This window comes from Anomaloglossus baeobatrachus, chromosome 2, assembly GCF_048569485.1.
Source record: "Anomaloglossus baeobatrachus isolate aAnoBae1 chromosome 2, aAnoBae1.hap1, whole genome shotgun sequence".
Classification (NCBI taxonomy): Eukaryota; Metazoa; Chordata; class Amphibia; order Anura; family Aromobatidae; genus Anomaloglossus; species Anomaloglossus baeobatrachus.
Window position 1 is genome coordinate 512,826,658 of NC_134354.1, and position 21,420 is coordinate 512,848,077.

Genomic DNA, 21,420 nt, shown 5'->3' on the forward strand with positions numbered 1-21,420 from the left:
AGGTATCACAAGATTATAATTTTGTTCCTCTCACTGAGAACATTCAATAATCAATAAGATTCAAGCATGTCTCGACCAAAATCTGATCATATCTCTTCTAAACTCTCCCAATGTTGGTGCATACTGGGCGACTTCCTTGGGTATGTATACAGCTTTTTCTTCAACTCTTCCCATAAGTCTTCGATTGGGTTGAGATCTGGGGACTATGGCTGCCAATCCAGCACCTCCACTTAATTGTCATTGAACAATTTATTTCCCAGTCTTGACCTATTCTTCAGATCGTTGACCTGCTGGAACACTGTCATACCTATAGTACTCAAGTAAACAAAAAAGGTAGAATCAGCTCACCCAGATATCATGGAGACTCCAATGGAGGACAGGTGCACGGTGAAGCCGGCCCGGCTGAGAACTCCAAGAAGAAAAAAATCCAGCACTCGTGTCCAAGAAATGTATAAAATCTTGCTTTTTTATTCAATATTCATAATAAAATGGAAATGAATCATATCCACAGAGTATAAAAAATCCCCATAAAGATGAGATGAGATGACAGGGGGGTACGCATTTCGAGCTACATGCTCTTGATCTCAATCCACTGGATTGAGATTAAGAGCATGTAGCTCGAAACGCGTACCCCCCTGTCATCTCATCTCATCTTTATGGGGATTTTTTATACTCTGTGGATATGATTCATTTCCATTTTATTATGAATATTGAATAAAAAAGGAAGATTTTATACATTTCTTGGACACGAGTGCTGGATTTTTTTCTTCTATAGTACTCAAGTGTATGATGTAACTCTTATTGTAGGGTACTACCATAGAGCTCAACATTGAGACTACCATTGATCCTGGTCAAGTCTCAAACACATTTGGCTGTGAAACTCCCCCATATCATCAGACTTCCTCCATTGCCAATCTTTTAGTGTCCACTTTTCAGACTTTTTTTGCAAATTTATGTCGATGCTTCTTATGATATTGCATTCAAGCCATAGTAACCTTTTTTCAGGTCATCATGCCAAACTTGTGTAACGCGTGGCACACTGTACTTGCTTGGACATCTGTGATTTCACTATTACGAAGCATGCAAGCCACCTCCACTGCAGTTTGTAGCACCAGAACTCATAGACCTTGCGATGAGTCAACTTGCTGAGTGATATTTTGCCTGCATGGTCACCTCTCGACTTTTGAATGGATGGACAAGACTTCATTATTTATTCTTCCAACTGTCATGGCACTCGCATGATGCAGTTTAGCAATTTTTTGGGGCCGAGAGACTGCTATTGATTAACTGGATGATGCAGTTTCTCTTTTGTTTTGAGAAATCTTCTTCATCGCTGCTCCTTGATTCACACCATTGAGCTTTCTCTTGAGAATCAACCTAATAACACACTGAGCTATTACGGAATGTGAGAACTGGTTGTATTTTGTAGTATACAGGAAGAAAAAGATTTTCCCACCACCTGGAGCTAAACCGTAACAATGCTGGATAGTTGCAGGTCAAGTTTATGTATGATATAGCCAAGATGATTGTCTATAAAATGAAGGTAGTCTCACTCTCAAACTGTAGTGGATCGTGAGATATTGAGCTTGAAAGTCAAAAGTTCAAAAAGTTCAAAACATTGTTACCCTTTTGTTCACTCATATATTTCTGAATGCATTGTTTTAACACATTTATTTAAGACTGCCAGATTTGCAGTGTGAATATCCCAGAAGAATATTGAGTTCTGGAAGTTAATCTCATGAGCCCGCCAGGCAGAATATTAATGTCAGGCGCACACAGTGTTCTGCCACCTTGTTTTGCTTTGTCTGCCATCACCTCTTGTATAATGAATGATTTTGTGCTGATCAAGCCATGAGCACATCTTGCTAGATTTATGTGGTGGGAAATGAAACTGCCTTCAACTGCTTTCCATAAACACAAAAAGGCAATTTAAACATGTGGATGACCTGATTAAGTGTGTACTGTCCAGTGTATATAGTGTCGTCTTGTTGGAGTTTGTAATTTTAATTGTTTTTTGTTTTTTTTTTACTTTCTCCCTACATTGCAGCCTTTGTCATTATGACCCAGTTTCTTGCGGACTACTTGCAGCTGCAGCACAGCTTGTAACAATGGCTGCTGTATGCACTTGTGTGAAGTAGTCCCTGCTTTACTGACGTCTGCCTCTCTCCATGTACAGGTTGCTTTGAATGCTGCATTAAGTGCTTGGGAGGAGTTCCATATGCTTCTCTGGTGGCGACCATCCTATGCTTTTCTGGAGTGGCCCTCTTCTGTGGCTGTGGTCATGTGGCCCTCACTGGAACAGTGACCATCCTTGAGCAGCACTTCTCCTCGAATGCCAGCGACCACGCTCTTCTTACTGAAGTGTGAGTATCTACACCAAAGGCCCAATATTACAGTGGTTAAGTCCTTACACCACAGGCTAACAAATGGGAAAATATTTGTTATTCCAAACGATTGATTTGTTGGAAGAAGTGTTTGCGACTGTTACATTTATCTGCAGAAATAAATACACTTGATGCGTTCACTGCCCCATACAGATGAGTAGAATGTATTCGCAATCATCTAAATTATTGCATCATATTTGCCACATTTGATAATCATGTAAATGTCAATCCAGCAATCTTTACCATTGCAACACTAAATACCACATAAAGGATTTCATACAGATATTTTTGGGCCTCTTGTGCAAACAGGGTCAGTGGTGGGAAGTCGTAATTCAGTCCCATTGGGTGCAGATATTTAAAGAGGTTATCCAGGACTTAATTATTTTTTTTTTTTAATCTTTATGGGGCTAGGTACTTATCAGCAGGTAGCTACTAACTGCCGTTCTGTTCTGCAGTGCGGCGAGCTCTCTCGGCTTAATACAGTGGAGAGTCAGCTTTCAATCAAGATTGCATCGGCAGAGCAGAAGAGAAGGAACTGCTCTGTTGACTTGACATCATATCAAGCAGCAGAAGCAATGCCAGGAGTGGTCTATGACCATTCTGTGCCTAGAGAGATTGTCACACGGTGGAATAGCAAGGCAGTTAGAAAGTATCCTCCCAAAAGTGCTTAGCTCCGTAGAAACGAAAAAGATCAACTATGATCACAGAGTAGTTCACAAAGCGGTGTGCAGCTCGGAAGACAGGAGAACACCGCTCCGGTCTGCACACACAGCCTGGTGTTCAAATTCAATAGAAATCATTGGCTATGAAGCAAATGCTTTTTATTTAATCTGTACTCCAGGCTATGTGCATGCTCAGACAGGAGCTGCCGGCCCCCGCCTGTGGAGCCGCGCCAACCCCCGCCTGTGGAGCCGCGCCAACCCCCGCCTGTGGAGCCGCGCCGGCCCCCGCCTGTGGAGCATATATTATGTTTAATATATGTCCATCGACTTTTCTTTTTTTTTTTTTTCCTCTTCAGACATACAGTATGAATGACAAAATGCCCTGGCATTTGTTGAATAATCTGCGGGGAAAGTGCACATTAATAGGGTGACCCTATTTTTAAAGAGGACGAAAAAAAAAAAAGTATTGCTCACCTAGGGGATGGTCAGTGCCCCTATTAAATGTTCCACCTGTTGCCGCGTGGCTTGGGAAAACCCCCAATTAAATAGTCCAAAAGATTAAAAAAAAACAAAAAAAAACACACAGGCTGTGTTTCTGGAAGATTTCTTGCATAAAAGCATGTGCTTCTCCGGAAGTTATCGCTACACCCAAAAAAGCATCACACAATGCAATTTATGTAAACCATGTGTGGGGCAGCAGTATTTATCTGCCCAAGTTGCAGTATTTATCTGCCTAATGCACCCTGAGCGATGCATGGTGCGCTTGTGACGCCCTGGACTAGCCAGGTTGTCACAGGTAGGCCCTTACACAAACACCTCCCCCCCCTTAATAAGGTGACAGCAGCCAAACTACAAAACCCTTGTCACCTCCCTCTGGGTTTGATGTTCACACCAGGGGGCGAGCCAGGCGGTTGGCTCCGCCCATCGAGGAGTTCACAGGCCCCGAGGCGGGAAAAATAGTAGATGAGCTTTGACAGTGAAGTGGAGTGAAGTTCAAGGGCAGACCGGTGTCCAGGTCTGCCATAGTCTACAACAGGTGTCTGGATTGGAGCCCAGTCACCTCTGGCAAGGAGGCAGACTGTGTTGGCCGCCTGCAGGAGCTGGGATTGCAGCCGGTGGAACCGTAGGGACCGGGGACGGGCGGTGGCCCGCCGGTACCGAACCGGGGAACCGATTGGAAACCGGAGCACCAGGAGGGGTACTCAGACCCAGTACGAGGCCCAAAAACAACTGGGCTGAGTCAAAGCAACTGATTGAGGACTGGACTTTAGGCCCTTTCCCACCTAAGACCCGACTGAAGACAACAGTCCAACCATTAGAGTAAAGCCACCGCCCAGGCATAGAGACCCGACGGGCCAGCGTCTGCGGGCAAAAAGGGCTCTCCCGGCACACACCAGGCTGGGGAGCGGACTACCGTTGCTCAGGCATAGGAGTCGTCATTTCTACACAAGTGAGGTGCAGGAGAAAGGCGGAAACCACCAACCTGAAAAGGGGAAAAGCGCAGTCGGCTGCGGGCACCATTCACCATCTTGTTTGGTTTACCAGAGACTCCAGCATGTTTGTAATAGTAAGTACAGCAGTGCCTTCGGGCCACGCACCGCACAGACACGCCAGCACCATCCATTCCCCCGCCTCAGCACCTCCCTTGGGCCCCCGGGACCATCCCTCCCCCTACCCACGGAGGGGTCAACACCAAGCTGCGCAACACCGTCCCCGGGAGCCAAATCAACGGCAGCGGTGGTGTCCATCCATTCACAACCCGTGGGTGGCGTCACAAACTCAAATCCCCTACAAACAACTGCGGCTCCGGCCGTGGACCTCCCCACCCAAGTCCCTACGTGTAGCACCAAGCCCCCCCTTTCAGAGCGATGTGACCCCCGGGTCCGTGAGGAGCTCGAGCCACCCACCGACGAGCACGGATCCGAGCGGCTCGGCAGCCGGCCGAGCCCCGGGGTGGTACACTCTTATGGGAAGAGCATGCCATTAAGAGAGAAATCTTCCTTCAGTGCAGCCGATTTTGTACCAGTGTTTTTTAATCTTTTTTAAAAATTCCATGACTGCATGAGACAGTGTCTTCAGTTTTTAAGGTAATGGTAATGATTGTCTGTCACAATTTTGTCTTTACAATGAATGTTACAGGTCCCTTCCACAGATCTGTTCCATTACATCTGTACAACAGTTATACCTGTAATATCTCAGTCCTGTCATTGTGAACATTACAGAAGGCATTGCTCACAGAAAGCGTCACAGTAGACAGGTTCATTGATTTCCATTTGATGTATACCAGACTTTGGAGGGTGGAAGTTTATTAAACATGCTTACTATCTATGGACTCGCATAGAGTATCAGATACAAGCTTAGCTTTATGTTTCTGTCACTGTAGAACCTGAGCTGAATAATATGCTTAGATTCTGTGACGGTCTACTGTAAGGCTACATGCGCACGCTGCAGCGTGTTCATTCTTCTAGCGTTTTTGTCAACATCTGTCACATATACGCATCAAAAACGCACCTACATTACAAGCATTTTTTTACATTACCAGGCTCTCCGACAACGTGCAGTTTTGGTTGCAGTTTGTGAGCAGAAAAAACTGCAGCGTACGCATGTAGCCTTAGGAGCTAAATGCATAAGTCTAAAGTTGACCAAAATGGCAAATGTCAACCAATGTACAAATGTGTGAAATCTACAATAAATGATTAAATTAGCCGAATAATGAAAGATAGTCATATGTTAAGTTGATGTTTAAGCTTATCACAAGTCCATGAAAGATGATAGACATTCCTAGAATTTATCCATTAAGATTGTTCATGCTTCATCCTTTTGTCATTGATTATAGCCAGTTTCAAAGGCTTTAACAGCCGTGATGGGCTAAAATGTGTATGGAAGGGTCGACAGAGATCATTTACTACTTAATCATTTGTTGCCTAAAATTGTCCCTCTCAAGGTTATCACCGAGAACTAATTGCAGTTGAATTCCTATCTCCACTACGTTAAGATCTCATCATAATGTGCTCGGCAGCAGGTTTTTGTACACCTAAATGTCATGTGGCCTCATCCTTATTAAAATGATAGCACAATGAAATTGTATTTCCTACCTATTGTAGCGCGACATGAAATGTGTATGTGTTACTGTTTTCCAGAATCCAGTTAATGCAGTATGTGATCTATGGAATTGCTTCCTTCTTTTTCCTGTATGGAATCATTCTGCTGGCAGAGGGTTTCTACACCACCAGCGCCGTTAAGGAAATGCACAGTGAATTTAAAACCACGGCTTGTGGACGATGCATCAGCGGAATGGTGAGGATATATAGGATATATAGAATATTGCTTCACGGTAAACGTGATGTGAATTGGACTGAGCTTTTTTCTTTCTTAATTTGTTCATACGGTAGTTATTGATGATGAGGGAAGTCATTTAGGTAAAGACCATTGGTCCACAGGAATTCTAACCCAAAGTTGTAATGACTGGTTGTGCCAGTGGAAGCACACACAGATGGTCTTGGGTTATGCTGAATATTCCTGATTAGTTTATATTATTACCCTTTTATTTTATGTAATATTTCTTTGGGAAAGCATGAACAAATACATAGACCACTTTTTTATTATTTTATATCATTATTTATGCACTCTTATAGGTATGCAATGAGCCTTCCACACCATTTCCATGACTTTCGACAGAAACAATGATGAAGCCTCATTACTAGTCAGTGAGATCTGCCAGTCATTGTATGGATGTCTTACAACAGATCTTTCATAGCTAACAGTCACACTAGTATGAATAGAGCCAATAAATCCATCAAAAAGGCTAAAATGATAGGAAATCGACCCAAATTTGAATGTATAAATCAGCATATTGGCTTATGTTCTTCACTTCTTTTCCCGTCAGTTTGTGTTTCTTACCTACATCTTGGGAGTGGCCTGGCTTGGCGTGTTCGGCTTTTCTGCAGTTCCTGTTTTCATGTTTTACAACATCTGGTCATCTTGTGAAGTTCTCAAAGGGCTGCCTGTAAATTATACTACAACCGCGGAACAGATATGTGTGGACATCCGGCAGTATGGTATGTCAGCTTTCATTTTAACTTCCTTTTAGGGTCTGTGGAAAAATTATTTTCGCAGTCCTGTGTTTAAACTGAACAAGCGGAGTCTGTTCTTCTTTAGCCTTAATATGGTGACAGATTCCCTTTAATATTATCTCTACATCATGCTCTTCTCAGATTATGTGACCAAGACCCTTAAGGCCCAGTCACACATAACTTGCCAGCGATCCCGACAACGATACGTCCTGATAAAAATCGTTGGTAGGTTTCTGGTGACATGTCACAGTCAGGCCTTACCAGCGATGCAGTAACGATACAGGTCGCAGTAGCGACCTGTATAATGATCTCGGCGGTCAGTGGGACCCTGTCACACAGCGTCAAACACAGCGATGTGTCCTGCCCAGCATCGCCTTTGAAGAAAATGGTCCAAACCATTCTGCAACGACTAGCGATCTCACAGCAGGGGCCTGATCGCTGGTAGGTGTCACACATAACGAGAGAGCTGGCGAGACCGTTGCTGCGTCAGTGACTCAGCAATGATCTCGTTGGGGCCTTTACTCCAGCAATATACCACTTACTGGGCTACTTGCTGTAGTTTAGAAAATAAGTCACTTTTATCAGCAGGAGCCTATTACTAGAGGACTAGTCAACCTGCTGCCACATGTGGGTGGGGTTATACGGAATCTGCATTCAGAGAACTGGTACATCTAAAACAGATGAAATATGGATATATCCTTTTCATACAGGAAGAGGACAATAACTCAAGGGCCATCTATTGCGAGTAGTAATCCTAAAAGTTAATATTGTCCCTTTTTAGCAAGTCTTGCCTGACTAGGTTGAAAAGTTAAACCAGACACTCCATTTGCAGACACGTGTTTTGGGGTATTTGCCTCTTAGCCAAATCAGACCTCTTGCTCTGCACTGATAAGTGACTGGCCTCAGACATGGGGTCTAGAAGGGAACATTTTTCATTGGGAGAGTTTTAAGATGGGGTAAGGAGCCTTATAGGTCATGAAGTGCTTCTCTGGGAAATTATGCAAATAGGAAGAGAACTCGAGCTCTATTGCCACCTAGATGTAGTGATATCAAAACTGCAACAAGCAGCCCAGTAACTGATGCATAGCTGGAATAATGGTCCCTGCTCCTACATCATGAGGCTGGTGAGATTTTCTTTAGTAGTGCCATTGGGAAAGGGAGTACCAATGCTTCTGCCTTAGTGTATGTAGCTATGCACAGCAATGTCAGTGTTGTATGTTTACAGGAAACACGAAGTCAAGCAGAGGAAAGTAATTTATGTACAGGGGGTCTTCGGAAAACATAAAAAAATAAGTCTTTATTTTTATATAGCACTAACATATTCCGCAGCGCTTTACATACATCAGGAACATTGTCCCAATTGGGGCTCACAAATTAGAGTCCCTATCTGTATGTTTTTGGAGTGTGGGAGGAAACAGGAGGAAACCTACGCAAACACTGGGAGAACATACAAACGCCTTACAGATGTTGTCCTTGGTGGGATTTGAGCCCATGACCCCAGCGCTGCAAGACTGCAGTGCTAACCACTGAGCCACCGTGCTGCCCCAGACATCATTTGAATTGGGGGAGAAAGCAGCAATGCTCAGTTATTATTGCGATAGAGAGCATGACAATACAAATAGGAAGAAAAAAAACATATTTCAGGAACAACTAATATAACCACGAATGTTCATTTCATATTTGTTTAGACATAAATGTTCAGTGTGTGAAGAGTAGAGAAGACACCAATTTTTAGGGTAGGCTCACATTCTTGTGTTTCTCTGCAGGTATAATTCCATGGAACGCTTTGCCTGGAAAAGCTTGTGGAACAGCGTTGGGGAACATCTGCAGTACCACTGAGGTATTTATCTTCAAAATCCATTACTGAAGAGCAAAAATAAGAAAAACTCCTGAGATTGAAATAGTTCGGGTTAAAAAAAAAAATCTGAATGGTTAGGGTTTTCAATGCAAAAATCCTATGTATATGGTTTCTCACACTCAATTACACATTTTCACAACTGAAATAATCCATCTCTCAAGAATTTTGTAAACAATATTTTATGAAAGACATTTTGTTCTGTTTTTAATACACAGCCATTAGCATTAGTTGTGAAGAAACATCTCTTCAACCATCCATCCTCTAATTACTATTGAATTAAAATGGTAACCATTTTGTTACATTGTCAGGAACCTGTAAGTGGGACAGGTTTCTGTGAGGATGACCAGTAGGAAACTGCTCAGTTGTGACCTGGAGATAACCACTATTCTATGCGGTCATGCTATCTTTGCATTTAGAAAGACATGGTGGACAGCAGTGTGAGCAGTCTCTTCTTACCTCAGCACCTCTGGTATCTCCAGTATTGGATTAGAAAAGCGGGGTTGAAAGCAGTGTGAGAAGCTTCTTCTTACCACAACACACTTGGTATCTCCAGTATTAGATCAGACAGGGCAGAGAGCAGTCTGAACAGCCTTTTCTTATTGTAACATCCCTGGTATCTCCAGTATTCCATCAGAAATGGTGGACATCAGTGTGTGCAACCTCTCTCCTGATATTTCCAACAGTATATCAGAAAAACAGGGTGGACAAAAGCGTGAGCGGCTTCTCCATACCTCAGCTTCTTTGGTATTTCCAGTATTAGATCAGACAGGATGGATAGCAAGTGTGAGTGACCTTTTCATACCTCAGTAGTCCTGGTCCATCCAGTAGTAGATCAAATAGACAAGGTGGACAGCAGAGTGAGCAGCCACCTCTTACCACAGCTTCTCTGATTATTATAAACCCCTCCATTGTAGTATACATGACGGAGAGGTGTTTCAAATGCCTCTAATTTTCATATGGTAATCTAAGTGACTTAATTGGAGAATAATGTACAAGCCTACTTATAAAAATATACATCTGCGATATGTTTTGTATCCTCATTCTAAATTGCTTCTCCCATTTCCTTTCTAGTTCTACATGTCCTACCACCTTTTTATTGTGGCTTGTGCTGGAGCAGGTGCTACTGTAATTGCACTGGTAAGTATAAAGTCTAAGGTTTTTGCATTTATTTAACTTTAGTTACATATTTGTCTATTCTACCCACCCACTTCTGTTAGAATTGTTTAAGGTGCTGTGTTCACAAGGGATATGTTGAATTTAAACTAAGCATTACATGAAAATGACTGATTTCTATGCCAAAAATGCACAAGTAGTTTGATTAAACCTGCTCATCAGTCGGTCAGCTACACTTTTTAAGCCATTTCCGGGTAGGAAGTATTGATACCCATATTGAATATATAGATCAGTTTTGATGCATGGATGTATTCCATGTCTATGACCAAGTGTAGGTATACAAATTTTGGCCAGTCTAGAATGGTCCCATGATATACTTAGTTTCTGGTTTGTTTTTTTTTTAAGGGGTTTTCGAAAACTTTTTACAATTTTTAAATAGTCATTCCCTTCATCCTAAAACCACTTAAAGGGAATCTGTCATGCCAACAAACTACCTGCAGATATGGGGTTAACCTGCAGGTTAATAGTATTACAAAATTGCCCAGCTGTCACACTGAAAGCCCAGCTACCGGAGGAAATTAACTTACGGCTTTCAGTCATAGTGATGCGGCCAGAGAAATCTGTCACTGCTCAGAACATGATTAGCGGCGACTGAAACCACACCCCAACACTAACTGACAGCCAGCTCTGTACTGAAGTAATGCAGAGCCAGATGTCAGTGCCGGGGTATGGTTACAGCTGCCACTCACAATGTTCTGAGTAGTGACTGAAAGCCCAAGGCTGCCAGGAGGAGTAAAGTTTATTTTTCTGACTGACTTTGAAGACTACACAACCTCTTCAGCTGTGTGTTGGCATGTCAGCCTACTCCTGATTTTATGAGAGTTCGAGGACAGGCGGAATCGAGATGTGTAACTGAATGTGTCAGGTAGTCAAACAGGGCATTAATGCAGGCCCATGTACTTGACACAAATTACACTAAAATTAATTCAGAAGCAAAGTATCTACGTTGCAAAGTATGGAATTTCCTTGGAGGCCTAAAGGGAATCGGTCACAAGGTTTTTGCTCCCCTATCTGAGAGAAGCATAACGTAGAGACAGAGACCCTGATTCCAGCGATGTCACTTAAGGAGCTGTTTTCTGTCATTTTGATAAAATCAATATTTTTTCTCTGCTACAGATCTAGCAGTTATATAGACCTCATGAATATGCTGGACTACCTGGCAGCACACAAAGTAGTCCTCTAATGATAATCTACTGCTGATTAAACAGTGATTTTTTATCAAATCTACACTAAGCAGCCCAGTAAGTGACACACCGCTGGAATCAGGGTCTCTGCCCCTATGTTATACTGCTTTCAGTTTAGGTGGCAAAAACCTGGTGACAGACTCCCTTTAAGGAAAGCAGGAAAATGGGACAGTCTTCAGAAAAAGTATATCAGACACAGTTAATTATCTTAAATGGTAGAATTAATTCAGAATTTTGGGTCTTGGAAAACTTTTTATTCAATGAAAAACAAACTGGTTTATTCAAAATATTGCCATAGAGTAACATAGATTAAAATATTAGATACGTAACATAGTCAACTCACAGCATATAGTATTAATGCATCAGATAAGCTAATATTCAACTACATTTGCCTTATAAATCAAGGTATGCATAGATCCCAAATGAATTTATGGTATTAAATAATTAGGCTATCCCTCGTTGACTGAAATAAGCTGTGACTATATTTGTGACATAAATCCTAAAAAGTATACCCATTTCACTATTCTTTCTGTATGAGTGTCCTTTCTGTTACAGACCGAAGGTTTCTAGTTTCTAAAAACCAAGCAAAACATTGACCGCACCAATCTATGAACCCCTACAATAATATATAGTTAAGTGTCATATTTTAGGACACACTGAATTGGGTCTCTTAATTTAACTCTATCCTGGAGAATCCCAATCTTGATCATTTAACATTAAGGCTATAGTGAGTGATTTCCAAGGCCATATCTTACACACCTTTTATTTTGTTCTTTTCCACCAGCTGATCTACATGATGGCAACCACATATAACTATGCCGTTTTGAAGTTTAAGAGTCGGGAGGATTGCTGCACTAAATTCTAATGTGTTTTAGTCACAGCGTTAGAAAGACTGCATTGTTGTAGCTTAAACTACCACTGACACTCTCTGGACTAAACCCAGTCTAGCATTTACATTTTTTTTATGAATATTATGTTTTTGTTTTTTTTTTTTTTCATTTTGTATATAGCAAGTGTCACTCAATAGAAACATAGAGTAATATTAAAACTATATTGTATGTAAAACACAACCATGAGATCTGGCTAAATTCTGTTACATAAGGAAAGCACATTCACTTGGCATCTGTTGAACGATGCCTGAAACGCGTGCCTTCCCTGCTTGTCCAACACCCCTTACATGCGGTACATTTCTAGACACAATGTTGGATGATCAGGGTACATGGAGCTTCATTACTGCCACAGCTACAGATTATGTATTTTTTTTTTGTACAAACTGTTACTAACTAATAACAGAGCTAATTTGCCCTCACTCTCCCAGATTCAGTTGTTGTAGGCGCTTATTTTTTTTTATGCACTTGTACAGTTGAAATAAATGTCGGTAACAGATTATTATTTATTAGCCAGATCTCAGACATAAAGTGAGGCTTATAGGCCCTTGAGCACTAGATTCAAGACCAATGATTTGACCAATAATGGAGGCATAGCTGGCCAAACAAGGATGACCCAAGAAAGTGATGTGTAGCAGGACATAGTGCAGAGAAGAAAGGTCTGTGTGACATAATTATCACTGGATACATGACCTTGGACGTTTTGAAAGAAGAATAGAAGCACTAGCAATAAATTCATTTTATAACCTATTTTTGTAGTTGAATAAAGTGGCAATAAACACTAATTTGTGGCCTGCATGCTTCTGTGTATACATTTTTACCTCCACAGGTTCATTAATAGTTGAAGAATAATTCAGGCGACTTCCATCATTTCTATTCCTTTATGTACTGAGGTTTTCCTCGCTTATGTACATGCCTGTCTGATAAAATATCCCTTTTATATACCATTAAAATAAAATAATTTGTATCCTCGTGAATTGTTTTTGAGGGGTTTGTTGCGTTAACCAACTGGCAAAACACATTTCCTCAATTAATTTTACTCCTGGCTTCCTAACTTCCTTAGTTACTTTCCTTATCCTTTATTTTTCCAGCCATAGTCAACCAAGTGCATGCCTAAATAGAAAGTTATTAATGTCCACTCCAGGGTTCCAAAAGCCTATTAACACTTTATTTATGATTTATTATTAAACTACTACTACTATTAGTACTCTAATAACCTGCTTGCTTTGCCTCTTGACACGTTTACTAGCCATCGTGCTCACCCTTCTCTTGCAGATCCACTTCCTCATGATTCTGGCTTCTAATTGGGCCTACTTAAAGGATGCGAGCAAAATGCAGGCCTACCAAGACATTAAGGCTAAAGAAGAACAAGAACTTCAAGACATCCAGTCACGGTCAAAAGAACAGCTCAATTCTTACACATAAATTCTTAACAATGACACGGCATGAAATGCAGTAGCCTTTATGATTAATCAATTAATGCAGATGTGTACCAGTGAGAGAAGCCTGAACGAGCCACCGGCTATCATATGGATTTCAAAATGCAGTGAATAAGAATATTCTGACTTTCTCCCCCCATACCTTGTGATCTCAGGCATTTTAAAATGAAGCACTTTATAAGGTATCAGTGTTTTTCTCCTCTCGGTGGGATTCGCATTTCCTAAATGGAGGGAGCAGATATAGAGCGGCAGCGCGTCATACTTAGGACTTGATTTGAGAACCGTTGTGTTCAGGGATGTGTTCAATTTCTATAAAGTGTTGCCATTTTGAAATGAGTCAGTGGCCCAAGAACATTTGTACATACAATACCGATTCTTTAAAAAATGCCCATGAAAGGAGCTTAAGTGTCTTAAGTGTTTTTCTAAGCATCAGGGACACTCATGATCAGTTCAGTTTCCCCCTTTCCTCCTTTTTCTCCACATTTTATAATTAAAGTGCATTAGTCGCTTACACACTATTGAGACAGCTAGATTGTGAGCTAGACCAATCCTATTGACAATGAACCCAACAGTGTGGTGGGATCTTGTGGTATTCTCAGTATTAAGGCCTAACTACCTAAGGACTCAATCATGTTGTAGGTCCTAAACGTTTTCTCCTGTGCCCCCTACCCTCCCCCCAAAAAAGGACAACTTAATTTCTGCCCCAATATAAACCTCAAAAGTCAAGTCTGGCCATTTAAGGAAGAACTAATACCTTGGTGTAAGGTTCCTAGTTTCTTAGTAAACTAAGAGGGTATACTTGGTCAGCTAATGAAAATGGCTGCATGCATTTTGTATTTAGACGACCGGTCCAAGTTAACACATCTTAATTAATAGTGTTAGTCTTAGGTAACGATGATCAACAAAAATGACAGTGGTGCATTGAATATATAGTATTACATTGTTGCTGTAGGTCATTCCGATTTCTGTAGTTGATTGTGATTTTCGTTTTGACAGTTGCACTTCCAAAATATAATAAAAACAAAAAAAAGCAAAAAAAAAAAAATGAAACAAAAGAAAAAAAATCCATACAAATGTGAAGTGTAGACGGTACAGATCTAGATGATTATGACCAGTCTACTTGACCTGAAGATATTACTAATTGTTGACATGTGAACAGACCGTGTTCAGATATTCTGTTTGGTTACAATCCTGAAAGGACGTTTTGTTTTTTGACAATTTGGAAATTGAGGCGTATATTGTATTTAGAGAACATGTTACTTTAATAGCCTAGCTTTTCGTTGAAGCCAATGCATGGAAAACTCGTAATTCTTTCTACTGCAATGCAGGTGATTGTTCTAGCCCAGTGTCCTAATGTATGGATAACGAAGGCAATGTCTTAATTTTTTTTTCTATTCTGTGTAGTTGACTGAAGTTTTCTTTTTGAGATCCTGTTTAGTGTAATTATTTTTATGTAAAAAAAAGAAAAAAAAAAGCATTTACCTTTTGCTATGTATAAATTTTTGTAACCTAACAGTGAATCAATATTTTCTATCAGTGCCAAGGGCTTCCTGTAGTTATATCCAAGTGTTATAATAAATATTTGTAGATAATTGTCCTGGTTCTGTGATTTCATGTTTATTTTTCTGCACATATCTATACTAGACCTTTTATAAAGCTTACTTAGTGTCATTTAGGGCATTGATTAAGATATTGTTCATCATATGCATTTTATTACTATATACATTATGTAACGTGATTATACACAGCGAAAAACAAAAAACAAGACCGACAATGCAAAACGTAGCACTTAATTAGAAGGTATCTAAAGGTAAATTATATATAATCATGTATTGCATCATTGGAAGCAGACTCCAGGGACTCTTGCTGCTCACTAGAAGGAAAGATTTTGCAGCATTACCTTGCTTACAGAGTCACAGCGGCTCTTTTGTAAAAGTGTCTATTGGCACATGTCGTTTGGCTGAACAATCTCTATCTCTGGGCTCTGGGAGAGCAATGAGACCAGTAGTCCATAATCTGACATACTTGATCGGCATCTCTTATTGGCCGGTGCTATCTGTATTCTTTTACTTACCTGCCCAGTAAATGTGGAATGATCAGACCATGTCCCTGTCCGGTCAGACACGGCCATTACACAATACATAGCAGGGGCATATCTGTAAGATTATTTCCGCCAGGAACATTTAAGCCCCCCCCCCCCCCCCCCGAAAACATCCAATTGTGGAAATGATTATTATTCCAATATCTCTTGATTAAAATCAATTTAGCTTTGTAGACCCTTTAAATACAGGACTGTACTATAGGATCCAGGATGATTGGGAAGACTGTATTTTGCTGATTGTTTAAAGGACAGGCATTTTTGAGCTGCAGGACCTTGCTACATACATCTAAGAACTCTGATAGTTTATTGCGTGTTGCAGCTGTGACACAGTGATACACGTTGGATTCAGGGTCTCCCTTCATACATTATCCTGCTCTGATGAGGTAGCAAAAACCAGGTGACAGATTTTCTTTGGTGACCTCCATGGAGGGTATAATGTGTCATCTAAATAACTTGACAGCTTTTTTTTTTTCCCTTTAAATATTCTCTTTTTAACTGCCATTCCAAATTGCAATTACTAGCCACACTTCCGTAAAAAACAAACAAACAAGTGTCCGATACATAGCAATAATTATTGCCGAAAGGCAAACAAAATTAACAATGTATTTTGTGGTCCTTTAACCCCTTCATGACCTTGTGATTTTCCGCTTTTGTTTTTTCCTGCCCTTCTTCCAAGAGCCATAACTATTTTATGTTTCTGTCCACAACTGTATGAGGGTTTTTTTTTTTTTTGCAGGATGAGTTGTACTTTTGAATTACATAATTCATTTTAGCATGTGATGCACTAGAAAGCGGGAAATAACTCCAAGTGCGTTTGAAATTGCAAAAACAAATTGCAATTCCACAATGTTTTTTGGATTTTGTATGTACCATGTTCACTGTATTTAGTTGCAGTAGGATATATGTTTATATTTTTTATTTTGGCTATTCTTTGTCTCCTGGCCAGTGTGAACATATATTTGACATGCAGGTGTACCAACTCGCGCTCCGACTCATTTTTTTTTTCCATGTTCACTATACTGTAAAACTGACTGAGGAATATTCTCCAGGTCAGTGCAAGTACACAGATATCAAATGTGTATATAATTTTTTTTATTTAAGCGGATTAAATCAGCCATTGTGTGTGGGGAAAGATGCTGGCTCTGTGTGTGAGCCTGCATCAAAGGCAGGAAAAATACCTTTGATGTACAATTACGTCAAAGGTTGTAAACAGGTTAAGGTGCTTGAAAACAATGCTTTTAATTTATTTTACCACTGCTAACCCAAATTGGGCCCCATGTATCACAAGAAAAATGCTAAAAGTCTTTAAATATTTACCACTGTCATTACCCTGTGAGCAGTACAATGCAGAGCAGTTTAAAGACCTGTCCCCAGAAGATACTGTAAGCCACCCCCCCACCCCCTTTGTGAAAACCGTAAATTTAACACTAAATAAAAAGGTCCATATCTCTGGAATCATGTGGTGGGAAAACAACATACGGAATATTTGGGAGAGGAAGAAATAAAGTACCGTAGATGAAACTGGCCACTTTTGACGTAGTGACAGGCCCTCTTAAAGACATAAAACATCTGTAAGAAATAAACAGACACTGTTCTCTTGAAAAAATATAGGTAAAAGTTTATTGTATGTGGAAATAAAATGTACTTTCCCAACATGTATACTATGCTCAGTAAGAACCACACATTCCAACCAGTACGATATGAATATATAGGTCAGTCTTTGTAATGCTAATAGATTCTAGATAATAAATAATTCACAACATTCCTAAAATCATCACAAACATTAAAAATCATCTAGAACAAATCTTCCACTTAGAATGCTTGGAAACTATTTATCTAGAGACCAATTCTAATAAGTCATTTGTAGACAGAGTTAAGGACTCGGAGATATATTCAACAAACTCCGTTATAAGAATTGGCCTTTGACGAAATTTCCACATCAAATAAAACCATGCTGTGCCGGTCACACAAATGATTAGTGTCAAAATTCAAAGGACTTGGATTCATCTTGGAGAAAGGAAATGACTGTTTACCAGAAGTCGTCGTCTGCTTCTCCAATGGAGTGAGCTGTGATACTGGAAAAAAAAGAGAAATTATCGTAACAGACAGAACAATGCATGGTTAGACTCATAATTAGGTCATTTCTACACACAGCGCAGGAGCTAGACACAGAGAATACATTCGGTTTCTAAGTGAAATCTATTTCATCGGTCAGTAAAATCATGGGGAGAATAATTGTCTGGACGGTTTTACACCCATGAATTCTATATCCATATTCATTTATAGACCAAAGTGTAGCTACGAAACAGAAATATGTTCTAATTCTGTCCTCATAGCGCTGAGTTCTGTACTTGACATCTGTATTATCCGCCATATGTCTACATACATTGCAGCTACAAAGCTGGATCCAAAATGAACATAACTGGAAATGCAAATAGGAGGCTGCATGTTTTGTTCTCTCCTTTTGAGAGTTATAGATATTTGGGGATAAAAGAACAATAAAGCAAAACTGTAACCGTGCAAGTGACACAAAAATAGGATTGAAATCAATAGGTCAAGTAACCTACATAACATGCGAGCACCAATTTTTATTTTTTGAAAGCCCGAGAGCATACGTTCTGCCCAAGTGGGCTAAAAACGTGCACTGAGATGCTGGTCTCTAGACACCCTCTGCAACAGGAGAAGGGTACCCAAAACTATTTCCCTTCCCTCTGAGCCAGAAGGCCACAGCGGAGAGTCAGGGACAAGTAGTCTTCGCTAGCTGAAGACGAGGAAGACCTAATCATACTCCTATCATCTGCCCAGGCTGCCACCCCAAGCAAGAACTAGGCATTAATGACTGTTGAGTCTCCGGCCGAGAGAAGAGAGTCAGAGGTTAGAGGGTAGCGGAACGTGATAGCCACACACACTTCCCCTAGACCTGTCAAATGAGGATCCCTATGGGAACCGCATCCTGACAAATTCTAGTGCTAGGACACACAATGAAAAATAATTTAAATGAAGGTTTCCAGAGCAAAACTAGCTGTACCTTCCACTGGGAATAGAAAAATTCCCTTAACTTTAGTAGAAGGCCTGGATTAAGGATTTGTGCTTAAAAATTAAGTAAGAAGTACTTGTGCAAAAATTCATGGGTTTCACAAACCTAGTGAAGTAAGGCACCCCAGGGCCACCACTAATGTGACACTTCGCACCTAAAGGCTGCTTTACATGCTTCAATTTTATTGTGCGATCGCACCCGCCTCCATCATTTGTGCGGCATGGGCAATTTCTTGCCCGTGTCGCACAATGCTGTAACCCCCCCGTCACACGTACTTGCCTCCCATATGACCTCGCTGTGGGCGGCGAACATCCACTTCCTGAAGGGGGAGGGACGTTCGGTGTCACAGCGACATCACACAGTGGGCGGCCAATAGAAGCGGAGGGGCGGAGATAAGCGGGAAGTAAACATCCCGCCCACCTCCTTCCTTCTGCATTGCTGGAGGGACGCAGGTAAGCTGTGTTCATCGTTCCCTGGGTGTCACACGGAGCGATGTGTGCTGCCTCCGGAACATTGAACAACCGTTCAATTTTTAGAAAATGAGCGACGTGTCAACAATTAACGAGAAGGTGAGTATTTCTCCTCGTTCATAGCTGTCACACGCTACGATATCACTAACCGATGCCGGATGTAAAGCCTGCTTTAATCTTTCAAACCTACCCAGCCTAAAGGCATCAATCCTGGAGGGGCACGGTTCCCCCACATGACTGTGAGCCACCCAGAGTACCAACCAGCGCACCATGCCCAATGTGCATAATGTATCAATCTACTAGAGTGGCCGGGTTCTAAACCACATTTTTAAAAGATACTACACTTGATTTGGTGGTGAATGAACTGTGGTGATGTCACGACTATGAGACCGTAATGGGCAGAGCTCATTATTGGAGAAGTGGTGGTGAAGGACCTGTCGTGATGGCAATCCATTACAATGACAGGGATGTGACTAAGTTAAAAAAAAAAATATTGTGAATGAATTTGAGTGACCGTAACTAATCCAAGCAAAAGCTTCACCCCTATGACTGAAACCTAAGGTATGTACTGCATTCACCTAAATATATATAGTCTTTTTTTAAATTAATATGTGGAATTATTAAAAAAAAAAAACAAAACACAGCATTTTGAACCCACAGGTGCCTCACATAATTTTATAACACTGGCACATGGAAATATAACACTTCAGTAGTAAAAATGCAATTTTTTTTTATTGCTTGCAAATTTGTCAGTTATACAAGGGTTAGTAGGCGAAACTGGACCCTACAATTTATTGCCCAAAGTCTTCCGAACGTGTTGAAGCCCTATCTGTCATCAGAAACTACTGTTTGGCCACGTTAGGGCTGAGCAGGAAGGAGCGCTATTTGGAGCACAGATTTTGCTAGAATAGTTTGCACACAGCATTTGCGACCCCCTAAAGTGCCAGAACAGCAGAAAAAAAAAACCAGTGACCCCATTGTAGAAATTGCACCTGTCACTGAATTCTTCTGCTGCTACAGTAACTAACTATTTTGTACATTCACACCAGGTTTGTTGTTCTGGAAAATTGCAAACATGCCAGTTATATGCCCATACATTGTGCCCAACTTGTGCTTCTGGAGACATGCACCTCATAATTTAAGTGCACACTCCCCACTAAAATAATGGCAAACGGATAAGGCACAGTGGGGCACAGGAGGAGAGAGGGCATATGTATTTGGGAGTGCAGATTTCACTGAATTTTATTTGGGTAGTGGGAGCCATGTCGATTTTCCAGAATCTTTGTTGTACAAGTAAAGCCTGCTTTACACGTTGCAATTTCGCATATGATATCGTATGCGATTTGCAACGCCCCCATCGTATGTGCGGCACGTTCAATTTGTTGAACGTGCCGCATAAACTATTAACCCCCGTCACACGTACTTACCTACCATACGACCTCGATGTGGGTCGCGAACGTACACTTCCTGGAGTGGGAGGGATGTTCGGCGTCACATCGACGTCACGCGGCAGCCGACCAATAGAAGCGGAGGGGCGGAGATGAGCGGGACGTAAACATCCCGCCCACCTCCTTCCTTCCGCATTGCCGGCTGGAGTCGCAGGAGGCAGGTAAGATCTGTTCAATGTTCCCGGGGTGTCACACACTGCGATGTGTGCTGCCTCGGGAACATTGAACAACCTGACGTGCAATTCGTCAGGATTCAACGACGTATATGCGATTAACGTTTTAACGTTCAATCGCACGTACCTGTCACACACCACAATGTACCTTACGATGCCGGATGTGCGTCACTTACGACGTGACCCCGCCGACACATTGTAAGATATATTGTAGCGTGTAAAGCAGTGACAGGTGATGGACCTGAGTGGGGGCTAGTTTTGTGAGGGATAAGTTAGGGGGGTTTTATTGGTAACATTTTGGGGTATATAACGTTTTGTGATCACCTTCAGTATAAGGGGTTTCCGTGTAAATCCCACAAAAATGCGATTCAGACAAAACCTACGACGGAACCACTCCCTATAATGAGGCAAATGGAGTCACTTTGGACTCAGTTGGAGTCTGTTCCGGTAGCATCCATCTGCCAAGGACGGGTTGTCCACACTAGTGTGCTAAAAATGCACCTAAAATAATGGGACACCGCTGGAACAAAG

At 41.2% G+C, this 21,420-nt stretch overlaps 2 protein-coding genes across 8 annotated transcripts in view; one reads left to right on the top strand and one right to left on the bottom strand.

The window, feature by feature from the left end:
- GPM6B (glycoprotein M6B) overlaps positions 1-15,252 on the top strand; it is a 178,272-nt gene extending 163,020 nt beyond the window's left edge. For 3 of the 5 annotated variants that reach the window (XM_075336556.1, XM_075336553.1, XM_075336555.1), the window contains 6 exons: positions 2,177-2,363; positions 6,187-6,343; positions 6,933-7,104; positions 8,886-8,959; positions 10,049-10,114; positions 13,497-15,252. In XM_075336556.1, coding sequence (XP_075192671.1) covers positions 2,177-2,363; positions 6,187-6,343; positions 6,933-7,104; positions 8,886-8,959; positions 10,049-10,114; positions 13,497-13,646 — 806 coding nt within the window. In that variant the 3' untranslated portion in view covers positions 13,647-15,252. Of the gene's footprint in view, positions 1-2,176; positions 2,364-6,186; positions 6,344-6,932; positions 7,105-8,885; positions 8,960-10,048; positions 10,115-12,118; positions 13,194-13,496 lie in introns of those variants that run through there. The other 2 variants (XM_075336554.1, XM_075336557.1) reach the window with 1 other exon arrangement.
- A 2,101-nt stretch (positions 15,253-17,353) lies between these two features.
- OFD1 (OFD1 centriole and centriolar satellite protein) overlaps positions 17,354-21,420 on the bottom strand; it is a 152,021-nt gene continuing 147,954 nt past the window's right edge. For all 3 annotated transcript variants that reach the window (XM_075336560.1, XM_075336559.1, XM_075336561.1), the window contains one exon: positions 17,354-17,836. In XM_075336560.1, coding sequence (XP_075192675.1) covers positions 17,791-17,836 — 46 coding nt within the window. In that variant the 3' untranslated portion in view covers positions 17,354-17,790. The remainder of the gene's footprint in view (positions 17,837-21,420) is intronic.